The 11,629-nt window shown below is 43.6% G+C and overlaps 1 protein-coding gene across 1 annotated transcript in view; it reads right to left on the bottom strand.

Moving 5' to 3' along the window:
• The window catches only part of LOC121562075 (coiled-coil domain-containing protein 146-like), a gene marked incomplete at its 5' end in the record, with an annotated part of 48,622 nt that extends 38,804 nt beyond the window's left edge, over positions 1 to 9,818 (bottom strand). Inside the window, 9 exon segments of the mRNA XM_045219913.1 lie at positions 2,100 to 2,270; positions 2,368 to 2,460; positions 3,592 to 3,778; positions 4,512 to 4,739; positions 5,059 to 5,132; positions 5,321 to 5,497; positions 6,059 to 6,116; positions 8,601 to 8,810; positions 9,736 to 9,818. Coding sequence (XP_045075848.1) covers positions 2,100 to 2,270; positions 2,368 to 2,460; positions 3,592 to 3,778; positions 4,512 to 4,739; positions 5,059 to 5,132; positions 5,321 to 5,497; positions 6,059 to 6,116; positions 8,601 to 8,810; positions 9,736 to 9,818 — 1,281 coding nt within the window.
• Positions 9,819 to 11,629: the final 1,811 nt, after the last annotated feature.

Below are 11,629 nucleotides of genomic sequence, written 5' to 3'. Positions count from 1 at the left end.
TTTGTCTGATTCTCTGTAATAATGGTATGGGAATAATAACGCATTTTATTTTGTAAAGTGGTTTCTTGCATCATACAACACAACAACATTTTCAGTCAAAAAAGTTAATGTCAAGCCCTGCATGTTTTTTTCAAAAGTCTCATAGAATGTAGGCCTACATTGAACACCACACATTGGCTGCTACGGAAAGCTGAATAATAAAACAGCTATTTCCATGTTAAAATGTTTTGGGATGTATTTTCTCCATTGTTTTTGATGGTAGGCCACTCTGGTGGGCCTACATTATGATCAAATAGCCACAGTAGCCTACATACAGTGCCTTGCAGTATTCATCCCCCTTGGCGTTTTTCCTATTTTGTTGCATTACAACCTGTAATTTAAATTGATTTTTATTTGGATTTCATGTAATGGACATACACAAAATAGTCCAAATTGGTGAAGTGAAATTAAAAAAATAATTGTTTCCAAAAATTCAAAAAAATTAATAACGGAAAAGTGGTGCGTGCATATCTATTCAGCCCCTAAATAAGATCTGGTGCAACCTATTACCTTCAGAAGTCACATAATTAGTTAAATAAAGTCCACCTGTGAGCAATCTAAGTGTCACATGAATTGTCACATGATCTTATTATATATACACCTGTTCTGAAAGGCCCCAGAGTCTGCAACACCACTAAGCAAGGGGCACCACCAAGCAAGCGGCACCATGAAGACCAAGGAGCTCTCCAAACAGGTCAGGGACAAAGTTGTGGAGATCAGGGTTGGGTTATAAAAAAATATCAGAAATTTGAACATCTCACGGAGCACCATTAAATCCATTATTAAAAAATGGAAAGAATATGGCACCACAACAAACCTGCCATGAGAGGGCCGCCCACCAAAACTCACGGACCAGGCAAGGAGGGTATTAATCAGAGCGGTAACAAAGAGACCAAAGATAACCCTGAAGGAGCTGCAAAGCTCCACAGCAGAGATTGGAGTAGCTGTCCATAGGACCCCTTTAAGCCGTACACTCCACAGAGCTGGGATTTACGGAAGAGTGGCCAGAAAAAAGCCATTGCTTAAAGAAAAAATAAGCAAACACGTTTGCATGTGGGAGACTCCCCAGACATATGGAAGAAGGCACTCTGGTCAGATGAGACTAAAATTGAGCTTTTTGGCCATCAAGGAAACCGCTATGTCTGGCGCAAACCCAACACAGAGAACACCATCCCCACAGTGAAGCATGGTCAGAATTGAAGGAATACAGGGACATTCTCTAGGGAAACCTGTTTCAGTCTTCCAGAGATTTGAGACTGGGACGGAGGTTCACCTTCCAGCAGGACAATGACCCTAAGCATACTGCTAAAGCAACACTCGAGTGGTTTAAGGGGAAACATTTAAATGTCTTGGAATGGCCTAGTCAAAGCCCAGACCTCAATCCAATTGAGAATCTGTGGTATTACTTAAAGATTGCTATATACCAGCGGAACCCATCCAACTTGAAGGAGCTGGAGCAGTTTTGCCTTGAAGAATGGGCAAAATCTCAGTGGCTAGATGTGCCAAGCTTATAGAGACATACCCCAAGAGACTTGCAGCTGTAATTGCTGCAAAAGGTGGCTCTACAAAGTATTGACTTTGGGGGGGGGTGAATAGTTATGAACGCTCAAGTTTTCCGTTTTTTTGGCTTATTTCTTGTTGATACAAACCCCCAAAAAATCCATTTTAATTCCAGGTTGTAAGGCAACAAAATAAGAAAAACGCCAAGAGGGGTGAATACTTTAGCAAGCCACTGTAGCCACTGTTAAACCTGTACCTTAAAGCGGGTACAGCCTCAGTGTTCACAGTAAATGCGCACTGGAAGTTGCACAGAATTTTAACAAAGTTCAAGTTTGCGCTCAGCAGACCTGAAATTTGCTCAGTGCCCCAAAAAAATGGGAGGTAACATTGATGGTGAGTTGTTCTATAGTGATCTGATATAATGTTTTTCTGATCTGATATTTTACCTCTGCCCCTTCTTTTTACCTCAGCCCTGTCGTCCCTGACTTCTTGAGATGTTCTTATTCTGGTAATTCTGATCTGATATAATGTGTTTTACTCAGCTCGTCTGAATTGTTTACCTCAGCCCTGTGGCGCTCCCTGGACTTCTGCTCTCTCTCATCAGCTTTGATCTGAGTCAGACAGCTGAGGGTGTGGAGCTCCTCTCTGTGTCTGTGAGACTCTCTCATCAGCTCCTGCTCCTGTTCCACACACTGTTTCACCAGCTGGGTCTCCACCTCAGCTACTGGTTGCTACACACACACACCCACACACACACATGCACATATTTATGCCTTACACAAATCAAAAACACACACAAACACACGATTTCAAACATATGCTATTTACCTGATGAATCAGGTTTCTCTTCAGCTTGTCCACTTCTAACTGTAACTCCTGTCTTGTCTTTAGAATCCTGTCACTTTTGGGTTTGGCATCCCTCTGTAAGAACAACAAACCCCCCTCAGATCTCTTAGTATTCATGTCTCTAAACATAAAAGGTGCCATCTAGAACATAAAAGGGTTCTTCGGCTGTCCCCATAGGAGAACCCTTTGAAGAACCCGTTTTGGTTCCAGGTAGAACCCTTTTGGGTTACATGTAGAACCCTTTCCACAGAGGGTTCTACATGGAACCCAAAAGGGTTCTACCTGGAACTAAAAAGGGTTCTCCTATGGGGACAGCCGAAGAACCCTTTTGGAACCCTTTTTTCTAAGAGTGTGCACGACTTTTACAGTAGTGCCCTATTGTAAGGAATAGGGTACCATTTGGGACGCACCCTTTCTCTCCGTTGCGTACTGTTTTATACAACCGTGGCAGAAGGCGAAACGTACTGCGATCATAATTAAACTAAGGAAATAAATAATGACAGATAAATAATTGGATTGAATTCATAAAACTGGGGGGAACACTATATTGTGTAAGGTTTCTGTAATTAATAGGGGCAGTTCCAAATGCGTCACTACACCAATGTCTTTCATGTTTTATGGTGTAAAATCTGCTGACACTTTTCCAGTTCCTCTCTCTGTTCGTCACTCATGTCCCATGTGGACATTTGTAAACCTGTGAGTGATGTGTGTCACTACCACTTTGATCTCTGGACACATCATCAAGGAAGCACAGAGGCTATTGGGGGATGAAACGTCAACCAAATAAAATCTATAAAATAAGACATTTTAAAGTGAGAGATAGATATCATTACATAGTATCCTCTATCTTTACATAGTATTCTCTATCATTACATAGTATCCTCTATCTTTACATAGTATTCTCTATCATTACATAGTATCCTCTATCTTTACATAGTATTCTCTATCATTACATAGTATCCTCTATCATTACACAGTATCCTCTATCATTACATAGTATGCTCTATCATTACATAGTATCCTCTATCTTTACATAGTATCCTCTATCATTACATAGTATCCTCTATCATTACATAGTATCCTCTATCTTTACATAGTATCCTCTATCTTTACATAGTATCCTCTATCTTTACATAGTATCCTCTATCATTACAGACCAGAACACTGTGGGCCTGTTTGAGCTGAGTGTGTGAACTGTGAACTAACCGTAGACTTGGTCTTGTCATGCAGTAGCTGGGTGTGGACCAACGCGTCCTGGGCCATTTTGAGCTGCAGCTCCACCTTCTTCAGCTCTCTGAGCTGCCGGTCCCTCTCACGCTGCTTCCGTGCCAGGTTCTCCTGCACGCTCTTCCTTTCCATGATGCAGTGGCCTGTATTGACGTCCAGCATTCCTCTGACAAATAGAGAGATAGAGAGGGAGAAAGAGAGAGACATACAGAGAGAGAGAGAGAGAGAGAGAGAGAGAGAGAGAGAGAGAGAGAGAGAGAGAGAGAGAGAGAGAGAGAGAGAGAGAGAGAGAGAGAGAGAGAGAATTCATAGGAAAACCCCATTATCATTGTTCCCCACAGCACTGTCCCCTTAAATCTGCCAGAGACTACATAGAACCAGTAACAATAGAGCTGCTGCATGTGGTTCCCATCTCAGTCTAGTTCCAGTGAAATGGGTTTTTGTGCCGTCCTTGTGCTATGGCCAGAGGGGAGAAACAGTAAAGGCACTGCAGGACAGATCCCAGTGGGGGTTTCACAGCAATTGTGGTGGTTCTAAAGAGAGACAGCGTTTGGACTAATAGGGGACAATACAAGCCAATGCATCCAGATTAGAATGATTGAAAACCATGTCAAAATGAATGGGGGATAATTAGATAATGTTATTGCTCTTGTGGGACACATCAATCTCTGTCCGTTCTGTGCATGTGGCCCCAATTTTTTTTTCATGCATTGTGGTTTATTCTGTTGGGATCCCCTTGAAAACAAGATGGTGGGAACATCAATATACAGGGATTTAACTCACGTAATAACAAAAGTTCAGAAGGCAGCAACTATGTAGCAACAGTGTTATGTATGCACTATCGCTGCATATAGACGCTGCTATAAATAAATGGACATTGTCTGTAGCCAATCCTGTACCTCTGTCCCATCATAATGACCTCCTTCTCCTTGGCCATCTCCTGGTCTTTCTGCAGCATGCCGTACTCCCTCTCGGCAGCCTCCAGGTGTGCCCTGCGCCCCTCCACCTGCCTCCTCACCTCCCTCTTCTCCTCCTCCAGGGAGCGGCAGCGGGCCTCCGTCATCTTCTGCAGAGCCGCCATCTCAGACAGCTGCTCGTCCAGGGCCGCCTTACTTTTCTCGACCTCCCTGGCCACCACAGAGGAAGACATACATTACACCAGGCTGGGAGACTGTAGGGTTAACCCAGCGAGCAAAACAGCTTGCAAAGATGTCATTCCAGCCAGTTTTGACATAGAGACATTGGTCTGTAGGGTTAGGCGTTTACTCTTGGTAGGTGCCCCAAAAAACTGTGGACTGGATCAAGATTTATGTTGGGAGTCTCCCTCCCATGACTCATGAGCAAGGCCATAATTTCTTCTTTAGTAGTAGCTACAGAGTTAGTTATGAAGGGTAGGTATAGCACATTACCAGTACATGAATTCAGAGCCACCCACATCTTACGTACATCTTTTTCCTGTTGATCCTCTCAATCTCCTTCCCCAGTTGGCCAGGCACAGACAGAAGCTGGGCCAAATCAGCCTGGCGACACAAGACAACACACCATAGAGAAGGACATTATAGAAAAACCAATGAGCCCTTCTACCTCAATGGTTTTTATATAATGCCCTTCTCTATGGTATTTTAAACACAAGACTGACCCTCTACCACCCCTCTACCACCCCTCTGCCACCCCTCTTCCACCCCTCTACCACCCTCAGTCCTGTCACCTGGTTGTTTACTGTGATGTCCTTCTTGTCCTCCAGTTCTCTCTGCTCCCTGGTCATCAGTTTGTGCCTGGCCTCCATGTCCTCCAGCAGGCTGTGTATCTCCTGTCTCCTCTGAGCTGCCTCCTTCCTCAGGTCCTCACTGCTGTCCTTCAGGGCCTTTGCACGCTTCTCCAGCTCCTGAGGACACACCAGGAGCAATGGGTTATGGGACATACCCCCGTACCGTGCCAGCTAATTGAAGCGGATATCAAAGCTAAAAGCTGGGTCGTGACATTCTTGGGAATTTGATTATATGTAACAATGTGATTATATAGTTGTTTTGTTGGGTGTTACAAAGTAATTGCTATTTAACTGTAACAAAACCAACTGTAGTAAAACATTAATTAAAGGAGTAATGTAAAATATCACATTAGAGCAATGATCTGACCTCTCTTAGTGTTAGACACCTACATACGCATGTATGACACCACAACTCAATGACAATGAGGAGACTGAACTGTCAAGAAGCCGGCCTCGTCAATCAAGCATTTTGACAAGGATGCCTCTCAGCAAAGATACCGTCTATTTCTCTGCACTCTCACTTTGTACGTGTCATTTCTCTGCTTCTAAATGAGTGATTTACTACTGTACGTGACATCAAGGGATGTCATGCTGTGGTGCCAGCTGTATGATGGGACAGATCATGTGAATGACTATCAGTGGGAAATACATCTGTGACTGTTGCACTGAGATACTTACAACTGGTTTGGGTTGCGTCTCATACTCTTTCTCTAGGCGAAGCTTCTCTTCTGTAAGACTGTAAACAGAGGCGGCATCATTTAGACCACGTGTCAGACTCGTTCCACAGAGGACAGAGTGTCTGTGGGTGTTCGCTCCTCCCTTGTACTTGAGTGATGAATTAAGGTCCCTAATTAGTAAGGAACTCCCCTCACCTGGTTGTCTAGGTCTTAACTGAAAGGAGAAACCAAAAACCAGCAGACACTAGGCCCTCCATGAAACAAGTTTGACACCCCTGATTTACAGGAAGAAACAAGAGGAAGGAACTTGAACACAAATTCTCAGAAATACTTTACAGAGAAGATGCAAAAGTGACAAAAGTTGAAGACAAGCTTAGGTAACAAGTGGTTGTGTAATAACCTCAAGTAACCTTGCCTAGGCATTAGCTCAACCCCCTAACACAGTCTTGGAGTACAGATGATCAGGGTTCTAACCCAGTTGATAAAAAGAGGCAGGGAAAGATATACATGTAGCCACACTGAAAATATTTATTGCTTTCAGAAAAGAGTTTCTTGGCAACATCTGAGTAAAACACATTTGTCAGTAGTTGCTACTATGTGAAATGTTCAACTGAGTTCAACTGTTGACAGGGTTCTGATATTTACAAAGTCCAGTGGTAGATATTAAATTCCTGACACGTACAAACAATCCTCAGTGAGAAATTGCTGGGTGGATAAGCAGGCCTCTAGGCTACTTTCACAGCACTTGTGTTGCTTCCTGTCATCTGTAAATACTGCATTTGAAGCTAAAACGACTGACAGTTGAATTCCTGTCTATCTGTCTGGCTTGTGATCAAGGGCTTAACATTGCACATCTAAAGACATCTTTGCGGTGAGCATCTGTCCGTCGTATGGAGGGTAGTTCACCAGAGGAAGAGAGGAGGCTGCCAAACTGACAGTCACATCTATACACATTCACAGGATCATATACAACAAGAGACAGAATAGTTCATTACAACATCTAGTCAGAATGCAATGTAAGCAATGCTTTTTATTTAGCCTAATATTTCAATTACTGTTGCAGGCCTTAACAATAGGTACATCATCTACCCCCCAGCTATAATGGAAATATCTTCAGGAACAATGTGAATATCATCTACCCCCCAGCTATAATGGAAATATCTTCAGGAACAATGTGAATATCATCTACCCCACAGCTATAATGGAAATATCTTCAGGAACAATGTGAATATCATCTACCCCACAGCTATAATGGAAATATCTTCAGGAACAATGTGAATATCATCTACCCCACAGCTATAATGGAAATATCTTCAGGAACAATGTGAATATCATCTACCCCACAGCTATAATGGAAATATCTTCAGGAACAATGTGAATATCATCTACCCACAGATATAAAGGACATATCTTCAGGAACAATGTGAATATCATCTACCCACAGATATAAAGGACATATCTTCAGGAACAATGTGAATATCATCTACCCACAGATATAAAGGACATATCTTCAGGAACAATGTGAATATCATCTACCCACAGATATAAAGGACATATCTTCAGGAACGATGTGTTCTAGGCTACTACCCTGGTGAATCATAGTGTCCGTCCCGAATGGCACCCTATTCCCTATGTAGTGCACTACTTTAGACCAGAGCCCTATGGTCCCTTGTCAAATGTAGTGTATTATATAGGGAATAGGGTGCCATTTGGGATGTAACCATAGCCATATCCTAGTCCTTGCTGATTAAATTACTGATGAAGAGACCTTTCCTTTAATGTCCTCTTTCTTTGTTTTTTTCACAAGCTTGTTTCATCAGTTGCTAAGCAATATTCCAATGGCCTCTCTGTGGCCTTTCAGTTTAACTGTGTGTGTGTATTTGTTGTGCAGAGAGCAGACAGCTGTGTTCTTTTCCATGCTGTGTTTTGGGGCGTGCTTGGCCTTTCGGACACAAGGACAGGAGTGTTGTTGAGAACAAGTGGAGGAGGCTAGTGACACAGCTGGCTGGAGCCAGAGGCACACGTAATAATAATAAATCATTTGGTGGGTGCTCATATTTGTCCTGTTTCACACAGGTCCAAGTATGTATTATACGCATGTGTAAAATGGAAATATATATTTATTTTTTTCATATCCCAACTCCCCCTGAGAAACCCTCAGATATTGGGGTCACTGCCAGGGTCAGCCATGATCAATGGCTACCCTGGAGCAATTAGGGTTAAGTGCCTTGCTCAAGGGTACATTGATATATTTTTCACCTTGTTGGCTCGGGGATTCGAACTAGCAACCTTTCGGTTACTGGGCCAACGCTCTTACCGCTAGGCTACCTGCCGCCCATACCACTTCCAGGACTGACAGGACTAAACAAGTGGCTCAGGAGCTGGGCATACCCTTAACCTCAGACAGACAGAAAGACACACACACACACACACACACACACACACACACACACACACACACACACTCTCTCTCTCTCTCTACACTAGGCTCTAGTCAGTGTGTGTGTGTGTTAGCTGTAATCTAAATCAACTCGTCCCCTCACCACTCTAGCTGGTAGTTCATCTGGTAGTCCCTCTCCTCTGCCTCTTGCAGGTCGTTGTGGAACTTGAGGAGCTGCTGTCTCATGCGGCTGACCTCTGTGTCCGGCCCCTCAGGGAACTGCTCAGCCTTCTCCAGCTCTCTCTGCTGGTGCTCCAGCTCTGCTCGGAACCGCTTGGCCTCCTGCAGCAGCCGGATCTCTGACTGCTGGGAGCTGGGGTGGGGAGATGGGGGTCACAGACAGACACAAGTACTAGTCACTAGCGGGTCACACACACAGGTACTGATGGGTCATATTACAGGGCAGAGATGAGGTCAGCTGTCTCAGCTCAACACCCTCAGGTAGGAGGGATCACACAGAGGTGCTAGTGGTACACAGATACAGGTGTTGGTAGGTAGTAGACTCTGTCACAGACTTTCACCTTAGCTGGGCGTCCGAGGGTAGTTATACACTGAGTCTACAAAACATTAAGAACACCTTCCTAATATTGAGTTGCATCCCCTCTTGCCCTCAGAACAGCCTCAATTCGTCGGGGCATGGACTCTGTAAGGTGTCGAAAACGTTCCACAGGGATGCTGGCTCATGTTGACGCCAATGCTTCCCACAGTTGTGTCAAGTTGGCTGGATGCCCTCTGGGTGGTGGACCATTCTTGATACACATGGGAAACTGTTGAGCGTGAAAAACCCAGCAGCGTTGCAGTTTTAGACACAAACCGGTGCGCCTGGCACCTACTACCATACCCTGTTCAAAGGCACTTATATATTTTGTCTTGCCAATTCACCCTCTGAATGAAACATACACAATCCATGTCTCAATTGTCTCAAGGCTTAAAAATCCTTCTTTAACCGGTCTCCTCCCCTTCATCTACACTGATTGAAGTGGATTTAACAAGCGACATCAATAAGGGATCATAGCTTTCACCTGGATTCACCTGGTCAGTCTATGTCATGGAAACAATATCATGTTCATAATGTTTTGTATACTCAGTGTATACAGGTACTGGTGGGTCATTTTAAACAGGTACTGATGGGTCAATACTATGGCACAGGTCCAGTCCAGCCTCATACAGTGTGTTTTCTGTTATCCATGTAAACATGTAAGGAGCGTCTATGGACAGGGAGAGATGAGATCACTTACCTTTTCAAGGTGTCGTGGAGCAGGCTGAAACTGGCTTTGAGCTTCGCTACTTTGGTCCCGCTGATCTTCCCAGTGGAGAACAGCTACAAGAGAACAAAATCCTTCTTTCAATAATCATTTGCCTAAAGCCTTGGACCAGTATCTGCATCTGGGAACCTGTCCATGTCTCTCTATCTGACCACAGAGAGATTAGCTCTCATTGCACATGTCAAATAAAAGCTCAACAACACAGAGTAGATGGTCCCAGTGGCTGTAAACATGTTTGTTGTTTATCTGCCCCCCATAGTGTTTATCACAAACCCCCACACCCCCCCCACCTCTCTATAGTGTTTATCACCCCCCCCCCCCCCCCATAGTGTTTATCACCCTGCCAAAGCCACAGAACATCTGTGTTTGCTTCAACTACAAAGGAACAAAAACAAAAACAGAACCCTATATCCATAAACACAATTCAGTCGCTATTCAGCGAGAAAACTCTTCCAGCCTTGAAGTATCCACATCAGCTGATCTTCAGAGAGCCAGGCTGTGATGGTTGGAATGATGAAAGACACATCAAAGAGCCAACAAGTGTGTCCATCACTGATGTTTTAAGTGACTGTGTTAGATCAGGGTAAACTACCACACTGTGATATGTGATAATGACTTCCTCACAGGGGAACTACAGCTGGCATTAAATAACTGATACTTTGGATTCCTTTCATTACAGTTTATTAGAGTGCTGCACGGTTTCTGGAAACCCCATGCCTTGCAAGGACAATGGAGAATAACAAAGGTACAGAATAATGTATTATTCACCTTGGGCTGGTTGTACACCCTGCATCAAGAGTCATGAGGTTAATGAGTCATACAGGTATAGAGACACATAGGACTACAGGTATAGAGACACACATAGGACTACAGGTATAGAGACACACATAGGACTACAGGTATAGAGACACATAGGACTACAGGTATAGAGACACATAGGACTACAGGTATAGAGACACATAGGACTACAGGTATAGACACACATAGGACTACAGGTATAGAGACACATAGGACTACAGGTATAGAGACACATAGGACTACAGGTATAGAGACACACATAGGACTACAGGTATAGAGACACATAGGACTACAGGTATAGAGACACATAGGACTACAGGTATAGAGACACATAGGACTACAGGTATAGACACACATAGGACTACAGGTATAGAGACACATAGGACTACAGGTATAGAGACACATAGGACTACAGGTATAGAGACACATAGGACTACAGGTATAGAGACACCTAGGACTACAGGTATAGAGACACACATAGGACTACAGGTATAGAGACACATAGGACTACAGGTATAGAGACACACATAGGACTACAGGTATAGAGACACACAGGACTACAGGTATAGATACACACATAAGACTACAGGTATAGAGACACATAGGACTACAGGTATAGAGACACATAGGACTACAGGTATAGAGACACATAGGACTACAGGTATAGAGACACATAGGACTACAGGTATAGAGACACATATGACTACAGGTATAGAGACACACATAGGACTACAGGTATAGAGACACACATAGGACTACAGGTATAGAGACACATAGGACTACAGGTATAGAGACACATAGGACTACAGGTATAGAGACACATAGGACTACAGGTATAGAGACACACATAGGACTACAGGTATAGAGACACATAGGACTACAGGTATAGAGACACATAGGACTACAGGTATAGAGACACATAGGACTACAGGTATAGAGACACATATAGGACTACAGGTATAGAGACACACATAGGACTACAGGTATAGAGACACATAGGACTACAGGTATAGAGACACACATAGGACTACAGGTATTGAGACACACATAGGACTACAGGTATAGAGAC

This window comes from Coregonus clupeaformis, unplaced genomic scaffold (genome assembly GCF_020615455.1).
Source record: "Coregonus clupeaformis isolate EN_2021a unplaced genomic scaffold, ASM2061545v1 scaf2893, whole genome shotgun sequence".
Taxonomy (NCBI): Eukaryota; Metazoa; Chordata; class Actinopteri; order Salmoniformes; family Salmonidae; genus Coregonus; species Coregonus clupeaformis.
Note: the sequence above shows the minus strand (reverse complement) of the source record. Positions and strands in the feature narration are given on the sequence as shown.